General features: G+C 43.7%; 1 protein-coding gene across 1 annotated transcript in view; it reads left to right on the top strand.

The window, feature by feature from the left end:
- Positions 1–24,804, top strand: part of LOC122816123 — a 958,912-nt gene that overhangs the window by 68,847 nt on the left and 865,261 nt on the right. Inside the window, exon 2 of the mRNA XM_044088882.1 lies at positions 4,677–4,805. Within this exon, the coding sequence (XP_043944817.1) occupies positions 4,755–4,805 (51 nt within the window). The 5' untranslated portion in view covers positions 4,677–4,754. The remainder of the gene's footprint in view (positions 1–4,676; positions 4,806–24,804) is intronic.

Here is a 24,804-nt window from a genome sequence, read left to right as displayed (position 1 = left end):
CCAATCAGAGACAGCTAAGATTCAACATCCTTCTGCTGCTTCTCTACTGCCCAGTCAGAGACAGCTAAGATTCAACATCCTTCTGCTGCTTCTCTACTGCCCAATCAGAGACAGCAAAGATTCAACATCCTTCTGCTGCTTCTCTACTGACCAATCAGAGACAGCTAAGATTCAACATCCTTCTGCTGCTTCTCTACTGACCAATTAGAGACAGCTAAGATTCAACATCCTTCTGCTGCTTCTCTACTGACCAATTAGAGACAGCTAAGATTCAACATCCTTCTGCTGCTTCTCTACTGACCAATCAGAGACAGCTAAGATTCAACATCCTTCTGCTGCTTCTCTACTGCCCAATCAGAGACAGCTAAGATTCAACATCCTTCTGCTGCTTCTCTCATTAGAAGCAGCAGAACTAATCACACAATGTCAAAGGATCAGCTTGCAGGTCAGTGTGCATCATATGACAGTCTTAGGGAAGGGTAAGAATCATATCTCTCAACTACTTTCTTTCTGTGGTGATGACAGGGCAATTATCAATAAAACAGTTTGGTAATATGGAAGTACTCAAGCACCTATGTTTACTGTTTGATAGGACAAGGACGTGTCATGATGTTCCCAGACTGAGAGTTTGGCCTGGTAGGAGATCTTACTAGCTGTTCTAGGTTTAGTTGTTTTTGCCAGTTTTTCAGTTGAGTACCTTATGGTCTAATTCCACTTACACTGAAGTATCCAAATAACATAGTATGTCTTGGGATTCCATCTGGGAGGATGTGAAGTATGGTTGGCTGGGTTAAAGTGACTGTGGATGGAGATGGTATATATACTGAAGTGATGGGAATATCTGTGTACCTTCCTAATTTCACTTGGCAGGATGCCCAGTTATGTGCATTGTCATTTGTGGTCCTCTTGGCAGAGGATTATATGGGATCTAAAGTGGAATTTTGCTTTATTAGTAACATTATCCTGCTCCTCAAGGGTGAGGGTCAGGCTGTAGGCCATGCGACATTGTAAACCTGTTGTAAATGAAAGATGAGGGACAGAAATTGTCTGTCACACAAGTTTCAGTAATAACTGTGATATGTGTTTTTTTTTAAGGTAACCATGCCCTTGTGCTTGGGCATTTGTTATTAAATTACAATGTTGGTATTTGCTATTTGATAGTTCTTTGTGCTGACACTGGGACAGATTTGTCATTCCAGGGTTTTATATGGATATCCCTAGCTATAAGACGTTTTACTGTAGCATAGTACAGTTCGGAGAGTATGATTTTTATGGGTTGTCATATATAGAGAGGTGTATAGCAGGAGATACATTTGAATTATGTATTGTGTGCTGTTAGTGTAAGTAAGTGTAAATGCAGTTTAAGGATAGACTGAATGTCCGTGATAGAAGTGAGGACAGACTGAGAGCTGAGTCTTTGTAAGTGAGAGATGTTATTAGGGGGGCAATCAAAGAGCCATAGTGAAGATGACCACATTAGAATGGTCAGGAATGTAGTGAGCTTTGATATGAGGTAGGACATAGTGAGTAGTGTACTGAAGGAGTCTGATATTGGTGAAAGGCTAGTCTAGTTAGTGAGCATTGATTTCAGGTAGGACATAGTGAGTTGTGTACTGAAGGAATCCGATTTGGGTGAAAGGCTAGAATAGATAGTGAGCTTTGATTTGAGGTAGGACATAGTGAGTTGTGTACTGAAATAATCCGATTTGGGTGAAAGGCTAGACTAGTTAGTGAGCTTTGATTTGTGGTAGGACCTAGTGTGTTGTCTACTGAAGCAGTCTGATATGGGTGAAAGGCTAGACTAGTTAGTGAGCATTGATTTGAGGTAGGATATAGTGAGTTGTGTACTGAAGGAGTCTGATATCGGTGAAAGGATAGACTAGTTAGTGAGCATTGATTTGAGCTAGGACATAGTGAGTTGTGTGCTGAAGGAATCCAATTTGGGTGAAAGACTAGACAAGTTAGTGAGCTTTGATTTGAGGTAAGACATAGTAAGTTGTGTACTGAAGGAGTCTGATATGGGTGAAAGGCTAGACTAGTTAGTGAGCATTGATTTGAGGTAGGACATAGGGAGTTGTGTACTGAAGGAGTCTGATATGGGTGAAATGCTAGACTAGTTAGCTTGCATTGATTTGAGGTAAGACATAGTGAGTTGCGTACTGAAGGAGTCTGATATGGGTGAAAGGCTAGACTAGTTAGTGAGCATTCATTTGAGGTAGGACATAGTGAGTTGTGTACTGAAGCAGTCTGATATGGGTGAAATGCTAGACTAGTTAGCTTGCATTGATTTGAGGTAAGACATAGTGAGTTGCGTACTGAAGGAGTCTGAGATGGGTGAAAGGCTAGACTAGTTAGTGAGCATTCATTTGAGGTAGGACATAGTGAGTTGTGTACTGAAGCAGTCTGATATGGGTGAAATGCTAGACTAGTTAGCTTGCATTGATTTGAGGTAGGACATAGTGAGTTGTGTACTGAAGGTGTCTGATATGGGTGAAAGGCTAGACTAGTTAGTGAGCTTTGATTTGAGGTAGGACATAGTGAGTTGTGTACTGAAGGAGTCTGATATGGGTGAAAGGCTAGACTAGTTAATCAGCTTTGATTTGAGGTAGGACATACTGGGTTGTGTACTGAAGGAATCTGATACGGGTGAAAGGCTAGACTAGTTAGTGAGCTTTGATTTGAGGTGGGACATAGTGAGTTGTGTACTGAAGGAGTCTGATATGGGTGAAAGGCTAGATTAGTTAGTCAGCTTTGATTTGAGGTAGGACATAGTGAGTTGTGTACTGAATGAATCTGATATGGGTGAAAGGCTAGACTAGTTAGTGAGCTTTGATTTCAGGTAGGACATAGTGAGTTGTCTACTGAAGCAGTCTGATATGGGTGAAAGGCTAGACTAGGTAGCTTGCATTGATTTGAGGTAGGACATAGTGAGTTGTGTACTGAAGGTGTCTGATATGGGTGAAAGGCTAGACTAGTTAGTGAGCATTGATTTGAGGTAGGACATAGTGGGTTGTGTACTGAAGGAGTCTGATATGGGTGAAAGGCTAGACTAGTTAGTCAGCTTTGATTTGAGGTAGGATATAGTGGGTTGTGTACTGAAGGTGTCTGGTATGGGTGAAAGGCTAGACTAGTTAGTGAGCTTTAATTTGAGGTAGGACATAGTGAGTTGTGTACTGAAGGTGTCTGATATGGGTGAAAGGCTAGACTAGTTAGCTTGCATTGATTTGAGGTAGGACATAGTGAGTTGTATACTGAAGGAATCTGATATGGGTGAAAGGCTAGACTAGTTAATCAGCTTTGATTTGAGGTAGGACATAGGGAGTTGTGTACTGAAGGTGTCTGATATCGGTGAAAGGCTAGACTAGTTAGTCAGCTTTGATATGAGGTAGGGCATAGGGAGTTGTGTACTGAAGGTGTCTTATATGGGTGAAAGGCTAGACTAGTTAGTTAGCTTTGATTTGAAGTAGGACATAGTGAGTTGTGTACTGAAGGAATCTGATATGGGTGAAAGGCTAGTCTAGTTAGTGAGTTTTGATTTGAGGTAGGACATAGTGAGTTGTGTACTGAAGGTGTCTGATATCGGTGAAAGGCTAGTCTAGTGGGAAGAACAACATAAAAAGTATCAGAAGTGCAAGTTCATCTAAAGAAAGTCAGGAACCACAAAATACCACACAGTCTCTAGAGAAGTTGTAGGAACTTAGAGTCTACCTACTATGCAGGTATCCTTTTTACAAGATATTCTAACTGTTGCATATATGCTGATTGTAAGTAAATGCATTTCTTACCGTAGTAGCTAAAGCATTATAGAAATCAAGAAAATGTTGTGAGATTACCATTCCAGATCAAAAGTATTAATTAGGTAACTTTAAATGGTTTGTTACATAACTGTAACGTAAAAATTCGGAGCTGATTATCCTATGACAAAATGTGTGCTAGCAAGTGGCTATTGGGAGGTTAATACTTTATTGGTAAACGTTCAGTAAGGAAAAACTTTCATTACTGGCTTCATGGCATTTAGTATTTTTTTCAGTGAAATATATCATGCCTGAATTAGAATTCAACAGAAGTAATTACAATGCTGTGTATATAGCTTGTCAGTGGAGTAACTCTTCAAGACTTCTGCTATCAACCAGATATTAGCCAGCTTTAAGTTTCCACTCCAGTGATGTGTTCATTCCTGTACGATGTAACCACATTTCCCTGGGCATAACTAAGCAAACTTAATGAGTTTTTATTTATTTGTTTTATTCTTTGCTTTTCTAAATAATGTAGTTGTAAAGCATTGACTTGGCAAGCAGTCTTAGAAAAATAAAACGTTTTAACACTGTTCATAACTTTTCCTGATAGTTGTTCTCGGCTCTGCTTTATGAAAAATAAAACGTTTTAACACTGTTCATAACTTTTCCTGATAGTTGTTCTCGGCTCTGCTTTATTTGAATCTCTTCCACATAATTACTATGATTTGTTCCCATGTCATTTGCATTTTACATATCTGGGATTTTTCATAATTTTTCAAGACAGTTGTTTTTATCCATGCACTATGTAGATTTCTCCTAGGCTGACTGAACAATTGGCCAATATGACTCAGTGGTCTTCCCCAGTAAACAAAAATAAAATAAAATAAATAAATAATAAACAATATGGGATGTTTATTTATTCTGTGTTTTTCCCCCTAGCTTCAGTCATTCCTAAATGTGGGACATATTTATGGCTGTGGATCTCTCAAGCAAGTATCCAATTATTTTACTGAACAAATGGATTTAAACTGGGATGGCAAAAAACTAAAACAGCGCCTGGAATTTGAGGTATTTTTTCCAGTGTGGTAATGTATCCAACATACCGAATAACAAATACAGATATTCAAAAAGAACTGATACTTAAATGCAGTAATGTATCTAACATAATGAATAACAAATGCAGACATTGTTTAGAGAGAACTTATGTTTATATGCAGTAATCTATCTGACATAATGAATAGCAAATACAGGCATTATTCAGAGGGAACCAATTCTTATACACGGTAATGTATCTAACATAATGAGTAACACATATATGCCTTATTCCAAGAGACCTGATGCTTTTATCCAGTAATGTATCTAACATAATGAATAACAAATACAGACGTAGTTCAGAGAGAACTGATTCTTATATGAGGTAATGTATCTGCTATAGTGAGTAAGAAACACAGGCATTATTCAGTAAGAACTGGTAGTTATATGCAGTAATGTATCCAATATAATAGGTTTATAATGTCATAGTTAAGTACTAAGCTAGCTGCCCTTGCAGGCCATTTTAAACCTTTTTGTACTTGAAATAACCTATCCCATTTGGATATAGATTGGTCTTACCAATCCAATGGTTGATAATTATATACTACTCCCTAGTGAGAATCCCATTTGGATATAGATTGTTCTTACCAATCCAGTTGTTGATAATTATGTACTACTCCCTAGTGAGAATCTCATTTGGATATAGATTGGTCTTACCAATCCAGTGGTTGATAATTATATACTACTCCCTAGTGAGAATACCTGGGATCCTACCATAGGTAGTTTGAGGGGACCCATGCTTGGGATAAAGTGTTTCAGATCTGCATCTGTCCATTGGTAGTACAGGGGGCAGTCCTGGGGTAATTTTTCTGTTTCCCATCTATAGATCTAAGTTGCCTGAAAACCGACAGGGATGAACTTTGTTTTTATGTGACTGGGGAATCTGTTCCATAGCAGCAGTATCCTCTGTGAGATATGCCTGTCCCACCAAATTGTTCTACTGATGTTGCAGAAGAGGTTTAGATACCAATGCCGAGTATTTCTGATTCCATTTGACTTTCTGAGAGGCTTCAGGTCCATCAGTTTGGGTCAGAGAATGGCTCATATGCCAGTCACAGGTCACCTCTTAGCAGTCTGTAGGATACTGAGTATAGTGACATGGCTTTGAGTCAGTCTATGTAGAGAATGTTGTTTAGGACTTTTATCCTTTTAGTAAGGTATCTCTGTGGACTTTCCAGCTGTTCCATGTATCTGGACAGATACATACCAAAGGAAACATTATATTCAATGACGGACCTAATGAGGACTGAGTAAAGTGGAACAAAGACATCCGTAGATCTAGACACAATGAACAATAAATATAAGCATTATTCAGAGAGATCTGGTGCTTATATGTGGTAACATATCCCACATAGTAAGTAAATATAGACATACAGACATTATTGAGTGAGAATTGTACTAGCTGTGTTTTTGCTGAATGATTCATATTAAGAAGATGAAACAAGGACATCTTTTGAAGAAGTTTAATTTAATAAAGTTCAATAGAAATGCCAGTGTGGTTAGTTTAGATTTTGAGAATGATTTGACACTTTCCTATTTATAACAATATTAAGCAAGTTAAGTTAGACAGACATACTGGGGTGGCAGCTTGAGCAGGAACTTAAGACAAAATTAATAGAATGTAATACTAAATGGAATCCTCCTCAAAGAAAGGTCAGCTATTACAAGTGTATTTCACTATTTAATTCTCGAACCAGCCTTTCCTAGTTTTCACAAGTGATCTGAGAAAGGACTGAATGTAGAAAAACATTTTCACAGAAAAAATGTGGCACAGTGAAGTGCCTAACAGCTTTTAAACCTAATAGCTGTCAACTCAGTGTTTTCCAACTATCCAGACTGTAAAGCCCTTCATAAGTTCATAGGTATATACTAGGCTAACAACCACTAGGACATAGGTATATACTAGGCTAACAACCACTAGGACTTAGGTATATACTAGGCTAACAACCACTAGGACATAGGTATATACTAGGCTAACAACCTTTAGGACATAGGTATATACTAGGCTAACAACCACTAGGACTTAGGTATATACTAGGCTAACAACCACTAGGACATAGGTATATACTAGGCTAACAACCACTATGACTTAGGTATATACTAGGCTAACAACCACTGGGACATAGGTATATACTAGGCTAACAACCACTATGACTTAGGTATATACTAGGCTAACAACCACTAGGACTTAGGTATATACTAGGCTAACAACCACTAGAACATTGGTATATACTAGGCTAACAACCACTAGGACTTAGGTATATACTAGGCTAACAGCCACTAGGACATAGGTATATACAAGGCCAACAACCACTTGGACTTAGGTATATACTAGGTTAACAACCACTAGGACTTAGGAATATACTAGGCTAACAACCACTAGGACTTGGGTATATACTAGGCTAACAACCACTAGGACTTTATAAGCCTAGTAGTGCAATACAACACAGTTGTGTCCCTGTGTATCATGGGTATTTATTAGGAGGGGGTATGCTAATTAAAAAGTTTCTAGATGTTATGTGGGAGGGTATGTTAGTTTGGACATCTGTGTCTGCCTCTGTCGGAGACTTGGGGGCCAGACCCAGGATGATTTTTCAATTTCCCATTTGTTGGTCAAGGTTACACTATGGACTGTGCTTCACATGGATGGGGAGCCTGTTCCAGAGCATGGGGATCCTCTGAGACACGTATTTGTCTCACCAACATTTCTTTCAAGAGGATGCTGAAAAGTTCTAAGCCCAACCAAGAAGGGAATGATGTGGAGCGAAGAAACTTACAAGTTATTCACCATATTCTGCCTGAAGTTCAAAACACTTGGCACATCATGTCTGACGTTTCTGTCACCCTGACAAAGAAAAAAGGCTAAAGTCTGGTCACTGAAATACTGCTCCACTGCTGTAATCACCTCCAAATCACTTGAAAATTGCCACCCTTTCAAACTCTTTTTAAGGTTTGGAAACAGAAAATAGTCATATGGAGCAAGATCTGGTGAGTACCATGGATGGTTTGTGCACTCAAACCCCAGTTTCATCAAAACATTCATCATTTTGCCTGCCTTATGAAGAGGTGCATTGTCTTGCAAAAAGAGAACTCCTTTCTGCAGCTTTCCTCTCCTTTTTTCTTTCAATGCATTGTTTAAGCTGCACAGCAAGTTACAATAGGATTCTGCATTAACTGTTTGGCCCTTTCAAAGATAGTCAGTCATTACAACACCTTCCTGATCCAAAAACAATGTGGCCATGACCTTTTCTGCTGACTTTTGGGTCTCATTGGTAAGATCTGACCATAAATTAATCGCTATGGACATCCATATCCCGTCCCCACCCCCAGCAAAGGAAACCACGGTCAAAAACTTCTCAAAAGCACACTTCCCACTTCTCAAAACTGAGGTGGAATCCTTCAAGGCCCCAGGGCCAGTGGAAAATATGGCCCAAACCGCAGAATCCTTTACAAACGCATTCTATGGATACCTACAGGAATGCATGGATGATGCTATCCCAAATAAAACCAAAACACACTCCTCCAAAGGCAGGAGACCTGTCTGGTGGACCCCAACCATAAATAAGCTGTACAACAGAAGGCGGAAGCTACTACATGATAGAGAAAAATCCCTGAAAGGGAAGGCAACTCTGATCAGTACTAGCAAGAAACTATGATCCCTCATAAAATCATCTAAAGCTAGCTTCAAAAGAAAAATTGCACAAGACGCTAAAGATAATCACAAGGCTTTCTTTAGTTATGTCAGAAACCTGGGTGGAAACTCCCAGATATGCTCTGAGTTAGTGCAAAATGCACTGAGCCCACAGACATTGCCAACATCCTGGCAGACAGGTTCAGTGCAAACTTCTCCCCCCCTCCCCCCCAAATGAGCAAATGACTATCCCAACAGAGTGTAGCCTCCCTGACATCACAGATGCACAGGTGAGAGCTGCCTCTCCAAAGCAAAAAACACAGCATCAATGGGACCAGACGGTGTCCTGGGCTGCGTTTTACATGAGCTCCAAGAAGAACTGAACCCTCCCTTAAAATCACTGTTCAGTCTCAGCCTTACAACAGGATATGTACCCAAAGAATGGCGTACAGCAACAGTGGTCCCACTCCATAAAGGTGGTGCCACAACGGACCTCTGAAACTATCACCCTATAAGCCTAACTAGCCTGGTCTGCAAAGCTATGGAGCATATCATCATGGAACTCATAAACAAAGACATTGGGAACCTCCAAACACTGGATCCTACCCAATTTGGCTTTGTTAAGGGCAGATCTTGCCTCTTGAATGTGGTCAATTTCTTTGAAACAGTCACCAAGGCCATAGACAAAGGGAAGGTAGTCCACACAGCCTACCTTGACCTTGCAAAAGCCTTTGACGCAATACCCCACTCGGGCATCATAAATAAGCTCACCAGCTTAAATATCAACCCCTATGTCACAAGATGGGTTGCAAACTGGCTTAGGGATAGAATCCACATGGTCAGAATTGCAGGTGCCATGTCAGACTCTAGACCAGTTACAAGTGGCATCCCACAAGGCTCAGTCCTGGGACCTCTCTTGTTCGGTATATATTTCTCTGAGGTACAGGCTAACACAGGAGGACTATGGCTGACAAAGTTTACAGATGACTGCAAACTGGGGGCCATAATTGACTCGCTGGCTGACACAAGCATCTTCCAAAAAGGTCTCACAGAGATGGATAACTGGTGCCAGAGCCATGGCCTAAAGCTAAATGCCAAAAAGTGAATAGTCATCCCCTTTGGGAAAAACAAAGTGCCCACAAATTACCACATAGGTGGTAATCCATTAAGTACGGAAGAAGTAATTAGGGATTTGGGGACCCAAGTAGATTGCAACCTCTCCTTTGACAATCACATTGCCAAAGTGGTTAGAAAGACATTCTATATAGCCCACCTTATCATGAAGGGGTTCACATCTAGATCAAGAGAAGTCATTGTGCCCCTCTACTCATCACTCATCAGGCCCATAATTGAATACAATGCCCCATTTGGGATGTACCTTACCTGACACCTGCTACAACTAGAAAGACCCCAAAAGTACCTCACCAAGAGGATCAATGGACTCAAACAGATGCCCTACGCAGTTAGGCTAAAGAAACTCCAGCTCTACTCAGTTGCTTACCTCCTACTCAGAGGCGATCTGTGCCTGACGTATAAAGCCATGTCCAACCCAGAATTAATGGACATTCTCCACCTCAAGAAATCCAGATCCATCAGAACTACACGTTCCAGTGACTTAAACCTCAGCACAGAAATAAATAGAACATGCTGGAGGGACAGATTCATATCCCAGAGGCTCCCCTCACTCTGGAACAAAATCCCAGTCCATGTCAGACAGAGCCCCTCAATGACCCTCTTCAAGAAGAATCTTGACGTTTGGATGGGAGATCGTAAATTTACCCATGGGATCTCTTCTGTGTCACTGCTAGACAGAGGCACGGTAAACTAACCTTAAATGGGCTATCTTCTGTGACCTACTATACAGAGGCACAGTCAACTAATCTAAGAAGGGTGGCGAAAGCCAAACACACTCTGGCTAGGTTTGTAAATGCCCTAGGGCAGATAACCTAGTATCAACCTATGAACCTATGAACCTACGGACTGTTGTTTTGTCTCAGGATCATAGTGGTGTAACCATATTTCATCAACAGTAACTAGTCATTCCAAAAAGTTGGCACCAGCTTGACAAATATGCCACAAAATCAACTTGAAAGTGTCCACTTGACGTCTTTTCTTGATGTAATTCAAAAATTTGGGCATCCACTTGGCTGACAGCTTCTGCATACCCAGCTGGATTATAAACCCAGCACATTCTCTGGATATCTGTAGTGTCTCAGCAATTATTTTAGCTGATATGTCAAAAATCAGGTCATGAACATTGTCAACAATTTTAGGAGTTGACACCGTTTGAGGCCTCCCAGACCTTACTGCATCTTTGGTCTCAAAATCTCCGTGCTGAAAGTTTGCGCACCACTTCTTCTCAAGTGAGTAAGAAGAGCACTTGCCACATAATGTTTGCATCATACATGCATGGATATCCTTTGCAGTTTTATTCTGCAGGAATAGGAACTCCATGACGGCTCAGAGTTCCGCACTTGAAAATTCTACATTTTTCGTTGACGTGGTTCAAGCAATGATCTGAAACAATGTCAAAACATAGCATTACAGTTCTGCACATTGGCACTTTACAAGATGGAATAACCCTCTTTTCAGCTACAGAGGCAAAATAATGCTCAGAATTTAGAAAGTTGGTTGGGCTTAGAACATTTCAGCACACGCTCATATTTATGTCACAAGCAAAATATAAATCTCTGGATTTAGGAGTTCTGATGCTGTTAATGAGCTAAATCTGAGGATGCCTTGTATGCCAGGCATAGATCATCTCTCAGTAATGGCAGAGTATAGAGATACTGCTTTAAGGCAATCTGTATAGGGGAATGTGTTTATACCCTGGATTCTTCTGGTAAGGAAACTGTGTGGATATTCCAACTGTTACATATGTTTGGTCAGGAACATGCCGAAGGGGGCATTATACTCAATGATAGGTCTGATAAGGGCCAAATAAAGTGCCAGTATGACTTCCCTGGACCTGGATGCCATGCCCTTACTTATAAGTTGGGTGGCATAGAATGACTTTTTTATTACATTGGCCACATGCTAGTCAAAGGCTAGATTACTGTCTTCATATATTCCCAGATCTATGACTACTGGGTCAACACTTAGGGGTGCCATATCAATGGTGTAATTAGCCTGGTTGTCAAGCACTATAATGCACTTCCTCACATTGAGTTTTAGTCTGTGACAGCAGTCATTTTTCTGTGTTAGACCCTCTTGTAAGATGTTTTGTGTCATGGGGTAATCTGTGATAGCTCCCTGCTGGTGACCAGTCTCTTAGTGGAGGTGATATCACTGGTTCCTGTCTGCGAGCCAGCTGGCAATCCAATGAGTTATGTAGGGGTTTATGCCCAGTCTGGTGATTTTGTCAATTATTCCCAAGTGGGATATTGTATGAAATGCCTTTGTCAGACCCAGGTAGGTGGTCTGCACCATTTTCCCCTCATTCATTGCCTTGGTGACCCTCTCTAAGAAGTCCACCAGATTTAGTAGGCTTAATCATCCCATGACAAAGCCATATTGGGTTGGGTCCAGCATCTGAAGATTGCTTATGTCATTGTTGATCATTTCCATGATAATTTATTCCATGCCTTTGCATATTAGACTAGTCAGAGAAGTAGGTCTGTTGTTTCTGGGGACATGTTCCCAAACCTTTTTTCTCCTGTAACTATAGTACTTTTCTGGGACACTAAAGATCAATGTACCACAAAGAATTATAATCAGTTGTTCTCTGATCATAGCTGCTCATTGTGTCTTCTCAGCATAAATGTCAAAATGCAGCTCTTATGATTTGCTTCTTTTCATTTTGAGGTAAATGTCTTGATATCCATGTTTGAACACATAACAGGTTGGTTATAATCAAAGAACTGATAATAATCTTGTATGACAATATTGTATATGCATAGGATATATATAATCATGACTACGTAATCACACTTTTGTTTAAATTTCTTAGGTTCATAGGTTGGTACTAGACTATCGGCTCTAAGGCCTATACAAGCCTAGCCATAACAATTACCTGGATATTTCTTCCCACAGTATTTACTTCTCTGAACCCCTGTCTAGCAGGGCAACTGACATGATCCCTGGGGTGAATTTCCTATCTCCCATCCAATAATCAAGGTTCCTTTTGAAGAGGGCCAAGGAGATGCTCTGCTTGACATGTATGGGCAGTCTATTCCAGAGTCTGAGGAGTCTCTGGGTCAGGAACCTATCCCTCCAGCATGTTTTGTTCATTGTGATGACAAGGTTTAGATCCCTGGAGCGTGTGGCTTTTAGGGATTGGGATTTCTTTAAGTGGAGCATGTCCAACAGCTCAGGGTTTGACATGGCCTTGTATGTTAAGCAGAGATCGCCTCTGAGTAGACGATATGCCACAGAGTATAGCTGGAGTTTTTTTAGACGGTCAGCATATGGCATCTGCTTTAGGCCTGTGATTCTTTTAGCGAGGTATTTCTGTGGCCTTTCCAGCTGTTGCAGATGTCTTGTGAGGTACAAACCAAACCGGGCATTATACTCTATAGTGGGTCTAATGAGGGATGAGTACAGTGGGACAATGACCTCCTTTTTTTGGATGAAAAGCCCTTAGTGATGAGGTGTGCCACATAGAAGGATTTCCTGACTGTTGTGGTGATGTGGTTATCGAAAGTGAGACCACTGTCCACCTGTGCCCCTAAGTCTCTCATCACACTTTTGATGTTTAGTGTACTGCCACCTATGTGGTAATTCATGGGTACATGTTTTTTTTCCAAAGGGGATAACTATACAATCTGAAGTAGTTACTTCATTTGCTCTGCAACCTGTGGGTATCGGATCCGACCTCTGATCCGAGCCGGCAGCTTTACTAGCTAAAAGATCCAAGCTCCTGGCTCCTCCCATTTACCCATAATCCCCTGCTACATGCTCCCTTTCCTCAGATCTCGTTATCCGCGGCTGAAAGAAGCTTCTAGTGAAGAGCTCCTAAGGCGTGGGTGAGAACTTTCCAGTTTGCATTTCAAAAAAGTCAGAGAAAAGTTGATTTTTAGGTAGTGTGTGAGTGATTTAGTCTCCAGTCATCTGATAGCCTTAGTTTAAATTTTTTGTGGTACATTTAGCTTATTTTTGTGTTTCCCTCCCTTTAATGTGTGAGTGTGTTTAGTGTGATGGCTGAAGGGCCCAAAGCCGTTTTTTTTAAATGCACTGAGTGTGGCCATAAGCTTTCCCCAGCTGATGGCCACACTCAGTGCGTTTTGTGTCTGGGGGTGGCCCACATGTCCACCAGCTGCCAGATATGTGCAGCGTTCAACCCCCCGGGTCATCAGGGATAGGAAGAGCAAGTTGATCCTGGTGGGTTTGTTACCGCAGGACACTTTTTCCTCTCCCTCTAAGGCACAGGCTGCTACTGCAGCCCCCGTGCCTTTAGATCCCCCTACTCTGCCTGGGACTCAACCTCCCTCTTCTGTGCAGGGTTCAGGGGACTCTTCTGCCTCTACCAGAGAGAAGAAGCACAAAGAAAAGGAAAAACAGAAGCCACAAGAGACGGGCCGAGACTCATCCCTCAGCCCTGCCATCTAAAGTTGCTAGTCCCTCTATGAGAGCTTCCGGATCCTCTCCCTCTCAGCCCCGTTCGCCTTGTTTATCACCGGAGCCAGAGGAGGAGGACCGGTTTCCTTCAAGGTCATCGAGGCGGCCTTCCCGGCCAGCCTCGACGACCTCTTCTAGATCTATAAGAAGCCTGACCGACGCGGACATGGATCGGATGATGTGTCGATTTTTGCAGACTCAGATGCAGATGGGGGTGCTCCTGCCTCCCCCCCTGGGGGGGAGACCAGCCCCTCTTTTTGCCCCGATAGCTCCTTCTCCAAACTGTTTTCGAGTTTCGGAGTCATCGGATCTGGGCCCTTTCGGAACCGGGGAGTTGTCGGCGCCGATAGTTCCGGTAACGTCGACGCCGACTGTACCCTCGAGCATGTCGGATCCTAGCTGCCGTTGCCGAGAGCCGAGCGTTGGATCCGTAGGGGTGGGTGTGTCTTCAGCGCCGTTCAGGTTGGAGCACACTTCCCTCTCGGATCCAACCGCGTCTGCTCCGACACCGATCCCTACTTCGGAGCCGAGGAGGCTGCTTTCGGAGCCTGGGGAAAGTGGCTCGCCTTCAGCATTTGAGGTAGTGGAGAGGGTTCTGTCGAGACCTTCCAGATCCCCGGTCCGAGCGATGGATCCTCCCGCCTCCCCCCCATGCATTTGGGTCTATCCTCCATCATCCGACCACTGGGACAGCCTGCACCAGCCCTCCAGTTAGTTCCCTTAGAGGAACAGGACCCCGTAGGTGAGTCCTCCTCGGATAGTCCCCCCGAGGAGGTCCCTCGCAAACAGAAGTGTAAAAGGAGGCACCTGGACTCCCCGGAGTCCCTCACAGAAGACACAGATTTGGATGAAGGGGAAGGTTCACCAAGGTCACCCCCTGAGGATGTCTCCTTTGGAGACATCATGGAAATGTTGCAAATTAGAGGGGGGTGGTCTTCCCAAAAACCTTCCTCAGACGAGTCCGTGTTTCTGGAGGCGTTTGAGGCAGGCCCGTCTACCTCCTGGGTGCCCCCCCAGCTGACCCCCCCTGGTAGACTTAATTACTACCAGGGCGTGGAAGGAGCCGGACACCATGGTGCCAATTCCAAGAAGGCCAGATAAATTTCTTAGCCCTCCCCCTGATAGGCAGGCCTGGTCTAAGGGTTCACCTGTGGATGCCATGTTGGTGGCAGCTGCCACAAAGAAGGAACTCGCACAGGAGAGTTCCTCGGTCCATCTTCCGGATAAAGAATCTCGGACGTTGGACCGCATTGGCAAGCGGATGTTCACTTCAGCCACCTTCTCTGTAAGGGCGCTGAACTACATGGCACACATCATCAGACTCCAGCGAGACCTAATAAAGGAATACGCAGCAGCTCTACTGGAGTCCATAACGGTCAAGGATAAGAGGACTTTCTCGACTCGTATGGCCACTCTAAAGTCTCTATCTAACATGTCTATGCGGCTACTCTCCCATGCTACGGAGGGAGCCGCTAGAGCTAGCGGAGCAGGGGTCGTCTTACGGCATCACGCCTGGCTCTGCCTTTATGATTTTGCGGAACCCTTTAAGGCGTCCTTTGCGAATGCGCCCTTTGACGGTTCTTCGCTCTTTGGCAAGACCGTCCGCGAGACGCTGGTCCAAAGCGAAAAGGACGGGAAGACGCTCTCTGCCGTCAGGGTCCTTTTCTCTAATCCCGAGCGATCCTTTTCCAGGAATCAAAAGGGACAAAAGAAGATGTGGTTCCAGAAGTCTCAGCAGTCCCACCCAGCTTCGGACCCCTCGTCCTTCAGAGGCAGAGGAGGACAAGGTGGACGTCTGTCCAGAGGCAGAGGGGGGCTGCGTAACTTTGGGTCTAGACAACCGTTCTTGGACAGGCCCGTGCAACAGCCCTGATGGCTTACCCGGCTGTCCCTCTCTGGAGGCAGTCGGGGGGCGTTTGTTGGAGCACCTACTAAATTGGGAGTCCATCACAACAGATTGATGAGTGCTCCAAATCATATCCAGAGGTTATTCCATTCCCTTCCTAAGTCCCCCCCCATGAAGCTCCTCCCCGATGTCCCACCCGATCAAAGGGAGGTGGCAGCTTCAGAGATTTCGAAGCTGCTAGAAAAAAAGAGCCATCCAGCGCATCCCCCCAGACCAGTTTGGATTGGGCTATTACTCCAGGTTCTTTTTAGTGCCAAAAAAGACGGGGGACTTAAGACCGATTCTAGATCTTTCTTCCCTGAACCTGTTCATTCCCAAAGAGAAATTCCAGATGGTCACTCTTCAATCAATTCTCCCCCTCCTTCGGAAGAATGACTGGATGTGCTCCATAGATCTCAAGGATGCGTACTACCACATTTTGATGGACAGACGATCCAGGAGGTTTCTCCGGTTTCGGCTGGGAGCCAGTCATTATCAATTCAGGGTTCTTCCGTTCGGCCTCACCTCAGCCCCCAGGGTGTTCACCAAGGTCATGGCAGTGGTTGCAGCCCACCTGAGACTCCAGGGCATTCAGGTCTTTCCATACCTGGACGACTGGCTCCTCACTGCCTCCAACAGGCATCAACTGTGTGTTGCCAGGGATTATGCTCTAACTCTTGCCCAGAGTTTGGGCATTTCGGTAAACCTTCAAAAGTCCTTTCTTCATCCTGTGCAGGTTCTGGAATTTATAGGGGCCAAATTGGACACTCGCATCTCTCAGGCCCTACTAACTCCGGACAGGGTGAACAGCTTGTCTTATCAGGTATTAGCCCTCCTTCAGAACCCGGCTCCTTCAGCAGAGTTAGTTCTGAGAGCACTAGGGTCTATGGCGGCGGCAATCAGTCTTTGCCTACACATGCGTCTACGAATGAAGATTCTGCAATGGACCCTTCAAGTCCAATGGTCTCTGTTGCTACATCCATTGAACACGCCTATTCCCCTGAGCAGGGCTTGCAGAGACTCCCTCCTCTGGTGGCTTCGCTCATGGGAGCTGCGGGAAGGGAGACCCTTCGTGATGCCTCCGCCCCAAGCCACGTTGACCATGGATGCTTCTCGCCTAGGGTGGGGGGGGGCATTCTTTGGGCAGAACCGTCCAAAGCACGTGGACCCCCTTAGAGACCGCTTTGCATATCAATGTCCTAGAGATGAGGGCAGTGCTTCTGGCGTTGCAAGCTCTCCACGACCTTCTTCCTCTAGGGACTATTGCAGTTCAAACAGACAACATGGCGGTAGTCTGGTACATAAACAAACATGGAGGGACCAGATCTTATCCCCTTTGTCGGGAGGCTATTAGAGTTTGGGAGTGGGCGATATCCACCAACCGCTTTCTGGTAGCAATGCACATTCCGGGTCGGTCCAACATTCTGGCGGACAAACTGAGTCGTGTGATCCTCACACCGTACGAGTGGTCTCTGAAACCATCAGTTGCTTAACAGATCTTCCTCAAATGGGGTCTACCTTGCTGCGATCTTTTTGCTTCTCCATCAAACACAAAGTGCAGCGAGGTTTTTCGTGATACTTCCCCCACCAGGGGAGAGCCCCAGAGACGCTCTGGTTCATGCTTGGCCACCCGGTCTCCTCTATGCTTATCCCCCCCTTCCTCTTATGATGAAGTTCATTCAGAAAGTACGTCGGTTGGGGAGCAGAATTATCCTCATAGCCCCATTCTGGCCTCACCAGATCTGGTTCCCTTCTCTGCGGTCTCACAGTGTAGTTCCTCCATGGATCTTAGATCCTATTCTGGATCTGATTTCGCATCCTGCGGGATTGCAACCCCTGAACCTGGTAAACCTCAAGCTCGCGGCTTGGTTGATCCAGTTCCACTGATGGCAAGGACTCCCGGCATCTCATCACCAGTAAAGGCCATTCTGGTAGCGGCTCACAAGCCTGCTACCAGGAAAATTTACAGTAGTAAATGGAAGCGTTTTTCTGTCTGGGCTAAGGACAAGGGCTTAGATCCCTTTACCGTCCCTATTCTGGCGGTTCCTGATTTTCTGTCACACATTTTTCATCAAGGAGCCAGTGCATCTACAGTTAAAGTACAATTGGCAGCCATTTCCCATTTTCATGTAGGGGATGGGCTGGGATCTTTAACTTCTGCGAAGATATGCAAAACCTTCTTGAAAGGTATTTTTCTATTGAAACCACCAGTTAAGACTGCGGTCCCGCCATGGGACCTAACTTTGGTTTTACAAGCATTGACAAGCCCACCTTTTGAGCCTGCCGCCTCAGTTCCATTAAAGTTCTTATCATGGAAAACAGCCTTTCTAGTTGCTATTACTTCAGCCAGGAGGGTTTTGGAACTTCAAGCTCTTTGCGTGAAACCCCCTTATCTAATCTTTCACAGGGATAGATTGTCTCTCAGGACTAACCCTTCCTTCTTACCAAAGGTGGCTTCGGAGTCAAATATTAATCAGTCGATTAATTTACCAGTGTTCTTTCCCAACTTTCAGAACAAAGGGGAATACAAATTACATAAGTTGGATGTACATAGACAACTATGTTTTTACTTGCACAGGATGAAGGATACTCGCAAGGCTGATCAATTGTTTGTGTCCTTTGCCAAATCTGCTCTGGGTAGAGCTATTACCAAAGTTACCTTAGCAAATTGGATTTCACAGTGCATCATTCATGCGTATGTAGCCTGAGGTAAACCTGCTCCTATCGGAGTCCATGCCCACTCAACCCGATCCATAGCCACATCAGCAGCCTTCTGGTCCAGGGTTCCCCTGGACAACATATGTTCAGCAGCTACTTGGTCCTCTTCCCATACATTCATTTCTCATTATAAATTGGATATGATATCCAGGAGTAGGGCTTCCTTTGGCTCCTTGGTGCTTGAATATCCTTCCTTGAGGGCCTCCCAAGGTTTTAGGTAGCTGGGGACTCTGTCCCACAGGTTGCAGAGCAAATGAAGTAACTACTTCAGATAAAGAAGTTATGTACTCACCATAACGTTCCATCTGAGTAGGTACTTCATTTGTCTGCAACCGACCCCCCTCCATGCCCCCTAACCATTATCGTGGTTCCTGATCATGATTGAGATTTTTTCATGTGTTTAGGCATTACTTGGTCCTCTGTCGAGGGTCTTAGTTGTTAGATTAAGCAAACTCGATCTGAGGAAAGGGAGCATGTAGCAGGGGATTATGGGTAAAGGGGAGGAGCCAGGAGCTCGGATCTTTTAGCTAGTAAAGCTGCCGGCTCGGATCCGAGGTCGGATCCAATACCCACAGGTTGCAGACAAATGAAGTACCTACTCAGATGGAACGTTATGGCGAGTACATAACTTCTTTTTTCTTGGCATTAAGCTTGAGCCCATGGCTATGGCACCAGGCATCTGTTTCTGTAAGGCCCTTTTGTAGAATATCCACATCATTTGGGGATTCAATAATGGCTCCCAGTTTGCAGTCATCTGAAAACTTTATTAACCAGAGTCCCTTAGTGTTGGCCAGTACTTCAGAGATGTAGATGCCAAACAAGAGTGGTCCCAGGACTGAACCCCGATGTGCTCCACTTGTCACTTGTCTGGAGCTGGATTTGGAGTAGGCTACTTTTACAGTCTGGGTTCTGTCAGTAAGCCAGTTGGCAAGCCATCGAGTGACGTAGGGATTTATTCCCAGCTTAGTAAGTTTATCTATGATTCCAGAGTGGGGATGGTGTTGAAGGCCTTGGTGGGGTCCACATAGGCTGTGTGGACCGCCTTACCCTCGTCCACAGCTTTGAGTTGAAGAAGTCAATCAGGTTCAGGAGACAAGATCGGCCCTTCACAAACCCAAACTTGGTGGGGTTCAGTGTTTGAAGGTTGCCAATGTCTTTGTTTATAAGTTCCATGATAATGTGTTCCATGCCCTTGCAGCTCAGGCTCGTCAGACTGATGGGACGGTAGTTCCTGGGATCCAAGGTGGACCCCCTCTTGTGGAGTGGGATAATTGTAGCTGTGCGCCACTCAGTGGACACGGAGCCTGAGGTGAGGCTATGATTAAACATGACACTTAGGTGAGGTGCCAGTTCATTTTGTAGTTCATGTAGTACACAGCCTGGGATGTCATCTGGTCCCATGGATGCTGTATTCTTAGCCTTGGAGAGTGCGGTTTCTACCTGTGTGGCTGTGATTACCGGAATTTGGCAATCTTTTGGTATCGAGATGGGCCCTTTAGGGGGTAAGAGGGGGGTGAAGTTGGCACTAAATTGATCTGCCAGGATATTGGCAATATCCTTGGGATCAGTATATTTAATGCCATTCTGTTGAAGCTCAGAGCCGATCTGAGCATTGCCATTTAGATTCTTGACATAACTATAGAATGCCTTGTGGTTGTCTTTGGAATCTTTGGCAATTTTATTTACGTAACTAGCTTTTGAGGATTTTATGAGGGATCTCAGCTTCTTATTGAGGCTGGTGAGGGAGTTTTTTGCATTTTGGGATTTTCCTCTTTTCTGCAACCATTTCTTCCTTCTGTTGTATAGTTTGGTTATAGCAGGGGGCCACCAGATTGGCTTACTTTTTTTGGAGAAGAGCATCTTGGTTCTATTTGGGATGGCACGATTCATGCATGAGTGGATGTGCTCATACAGTGCCTTAGTGTAGGATTCTGCATTCGAACTTTCAGATCCCGTCTGCATTGGTGCCATGAAGTTTGTCACTTCTGACTTCAGTAGCATGAAGTTGGCTTTGGAGAAGTTTTTTAAGGAGGTTTCCTTACTAGGGGGTGGGGGTGGGATGTGGATGTCAAGGGGGATTTGCTTATGGTCAGACCTGACCAATGAGGGTGTGACCACTGGTGTGGAGCATCTATCTCCCATGTTGGTAATGACCAGGTCTAGGATATTGGAGCCCCTGGTGGGACAATGGATTAGTTGATCCAGGGCATTGGAATTTATGAATTCCAAGAACCGTTGGGAAAAGGAGTTGCTACCCGAGTAGTTTTCCCAGTTAATGGCAGGGTAGTTGAAATCACCCAATATTAGGGTGTTTGGTTGTATCTTAATATATTCCAGTATGTTTAGAAAGGTGTAGTGAGAATCTTGGGGCATGGTGGGGGATTTGTAGCAAGCTGCAATTTGGATTGCAGTCTTACCTAGTGTTAGTTGCACCTGGAGAATTTCAGATGCATTGTGTTGGGCAACTAGCCTGGAGGTGTGAATATCCTTGGTGAATATGGACACTCCTCCACCTTTAGAGTTTCAGTCTTGGTTTTGTGGATGAAAAGTGTGGTAAGAGTTGTAGCCTGGTATTGCAGGGGTGCTGTCTGGAGCGTTGAACCAAGTCTCAGTTACTGCACAGATATCGATGTTCTCCATTTTTAGGAGTGCCTTGAGAGAATGCATTTTGAGGTTTAGACTTCTAGCATTGAGTAGCATTACCTTCAGATTTTGCATGCTTGTGTCTGTTATGGTGGTGGTTTTGTCCTTTGAACCTTGTGTAAAAAAGGCACTATAGGGGTGACAAGAGCTTTAGCCAGTAACCTGAATCCCAGGGGTGACAGGTGCAGACCATCTCTGGCAAAGCATCGTGGTTAGTCAATCATGTCTTCCCAGGCAGACAGATACTGGATCCCCTTTGAATGACACCAGAAGCTTAGCCAATTGTTGAAGTCAATCATTTTGTCCTTATACTGTGGTATCATTCTGGGCGAATACAGGATGCTACTCAGGGCTAGGGTCATACCTGCCTGGGCCACATGATCTTTTCATGTAGTCCAGGGAGGTACGTCTCAAGTCATTCACTCCAGCATGCACCATGACAGAGTCATATTTGTACTTGTTGTGGAGTGACTTGAGTGCATGCGTTATGTGGTGGATCCTGGTACCCGACAGGCAGCTGACTGTAATTTTTTGCTTGTTCAGCCTGGTGAGTGGGACATCAGTGTGCCTGACTATAGAGTCACCTGTGACTAAAGTGTTGGTTACATTGTCTTGCCTTAGGGGCTGTTGTTGGATGGCACACTGGTGTTGTGAGCTATGGGTCACTTTGATTGTGACTGGTGTTTGTTTGTGTTTCAGCTTCGGAGGTCCGTGTTGCTTGGGCAGGTTAATGTTTAGGGCCTCCGCATGTGTGGGTTTAGTGTTGCTATGTGTGGATGTTGATGGTATGGGTTTTTAAGGGCTATGAGTTGCTTGAGGTGTAGTGCAGGTGTTAACCTTCTCCTCTTGACTGTCTAACACAATCATGGCCGGAAAGAGCTTTGCTTCCAGTTTGGCTATGTAAGTGCATCTCTTGCAGGTTGTAGTGTTGGGTGGTAGGAGAAGAGGGTTGGCTGTGTGCATGAGGCAGTTGCCGCATTGACCCAGTATGCCCAGATTCACCAGGTGGACAGGAGAAATCACCGGAAGCTGACCCTTGGACATGCCTGTTTAGGTGCTTTTTTTGTAAAGTATAAGAGCTATTTTCCCTTACCTTTGCAAGATCCTTTGCAATTATAGGCTGTTTAGTGCCTACGATTAATTTCTCCTTATTGACAAGGAGAGTTGAGTGCTTGTATCAGTTTCAGGCTTCCTAGTGCTTTCCAGCAGGCTCTAGAGCAAGTGCTAGTCACAGGGGTTCAGATTTTAGTGCTACTACTGAGAAACCTCAGTGCTACTATTGAGTTCTAAGGGAAAATTTGAGGAGCAGACTTTCTGGAACCTGGAATAGTTTAACTGTAGCCTCGTGGTTCTGCACGATGTGAAAAATGTGCAAACACAAGCATTTTTAAGCCAGAAAGTTGAAAGGGATAGAAATCAGTCCAAAAAGGCTAATAAAATTACAATTTCAGAGCTGGAAACCACTCCTCTAGCGTTAGGCAGTACAATGCTCACCAGTCCCACTGGTAAGCAGTAGGACTTCCCACTACCAATGCAAGGTCTGGATAGCGCTGAGCACAGAAAATAAAGTCCTGAGACAAGCAAAGCCTCAGATATGGACTGGCTAGGAAAGGTGGGAAACGAGCAAACAAGACAGTATTTTTTTGTTGGAACAGGCTAAACAATGCAATATTACAGTAAATAAACACAGAAAAGGCTAACACATGAGTGTGTAGTCCTAAACAGTAAATGCAATTAAAACTCTACAAAGTTAGCAATTTAAAACTTTTTAAATGAAGCAAGGCAAGTGCACAACTGAAAAACGATTTAAGAGGCAGTAATACAGCAGAATAAGTAGCTAGTCTACATATACAGAAAAGCAGCTAAAACACACAATCAATCTTTAGACGGTTTCTCAAAGTTCCTGTTTGTGTTGTTTGTCAATGTATACCCCCTTAAGGTGGCACGGCATAAAGTACGCTTATATCGCTTAAGGTTACTCCAGGATACACGTATCAGAGGTGCTAAACTCGTTTGCCAAATTCAACAGAGTATTTTGGACAAAAAAATCATGTGAGGAAAATTAAAAGTAAGGTGTTTGAATGCCACTGATGTGTTTTCCATTCTGAGGAAGTTGGTTTTTGATCAACCGACGAAAAGCTGTTAAATTTTAAGCTTAAGGAAATTAATAAAGTGTGGAATACTATTGCTGTCATTCGAGTGTTTTTGACAGTTTGCTGATTACTACATCGACCGGAGAGCAACTGGACGGTTTCTGTTCGTTTGGTTTGGTTTAGTTTTCAATTTATTTGGTTTGTCATGAGCTAAAACACACAAGTCAGATGCAGTGCAACCTAGAGCACTTGAGTTGTAGCAATATTAATGCAAATACAGTTATAATAAATGCTCTAAAATATACTCTATATTTCCAAAATGTTTGAGAAGCACAGTCAGAACACAAGGAGATTCAGGCATTTTTTTTTTTTTTGAAAGGGAGAAAGGAGGAACAGAAGGCCTTCTCAGATGTTCTCTCTGTGTTAGGTAGAATGAGCTAATGACACTAGACTGGGAGGAGTGTCCCAGATGATCAAATTTACAGTAGGTGCGGGCAACTGCAAAGCCACCAAGTATAACAACAAGACACCAACAGGGAGGGTGGGGACTAATACTGAAGCTATTAGCCTACAGTCTTTAGACAGTAAACACTACAGAAAGCCACAAAATGAAAGTTTTTAAACAGATAAAGGAGCAAAGAGACTCTACAGAATGCTTTTAACTGTAAACAAATCAGTTACCCGTGCAGATTAGTTAATAGCAATAAAATGCAGTAAAAACGGTGCAGCAGGCAATAAAAAGTGCTATATATAACATGCTAGAAACAATAATCAGTATAAATAAACCAAAAAAAGGATACTTATAAATCTCAGATCAGAGTTGTAGTCAACGCCCATCCTCCACTCTACTCAGTGTGTATAGACAGAAATCCTCTCAACGTTAGGGCTTAAATATCAGAAGATACAACCTTAGACCTCCTTTTCCAAGTTTTTGGGTATCTTTCTTCCACATTTCTCTCATTTCTGCCTGCAAATCCTGTTATTTTATGATTTTGTGTCTCTCTCTGTGCAAGACACTGTAGTCACTGGGTGTGGCGATTTCACTGACCAATGCTACTTTTTTTTTTTTTGTCTTTGTTTCATGGACCACTATATCCGGTTTTCTAGCATCTGTCTTTTGAAATGTTGGTAATGGGTGATCCCATGTGATGTAGACTTCATCATTTTCTTTCATACTTTGTGGACCATGTTTCCAGTGTTTTCAGCCTCTTGAGTACCATAATGTTTGCACAATCCCCAGTGCCAACACTCTTGCCACATTATTATGCCTTTTAGTATACAGTCCTTCTGCCATTAGTATGTCACAGCCAGCAACGGCGTGTGCAACTGTTTCCAATTCTGTTTTACAAAATCTACATTTGTCTCTTTCTCCCACTCATTCAAAGGACTTTGTAAACCAATGTGTATGTAACCTAATATCTTGGGTCACCAATATTAACCTTTCAACTC

The sequence above is a fragment of the Protopterus annectens genome, chromosome 12.part0 (genome assembly GCF_019279795.1).
Source record: "Protopterus annectens isolate FY-2018-M chromosome 12.part0, PAN1.0, whole genome shotgun sequence".
In the NCBI taxonomy this organism is placed as follows: Eukaryota; Metazoa; Chordata; order Ceratodontiformes; family Protopteridae; genus Protopterus; species Protopterus annectens.
The sequence above is the reverse complement of the archived record's forward strand: the minus strand, read 5'-3'. Positions and strand labels throughout refer to the sequence as shown.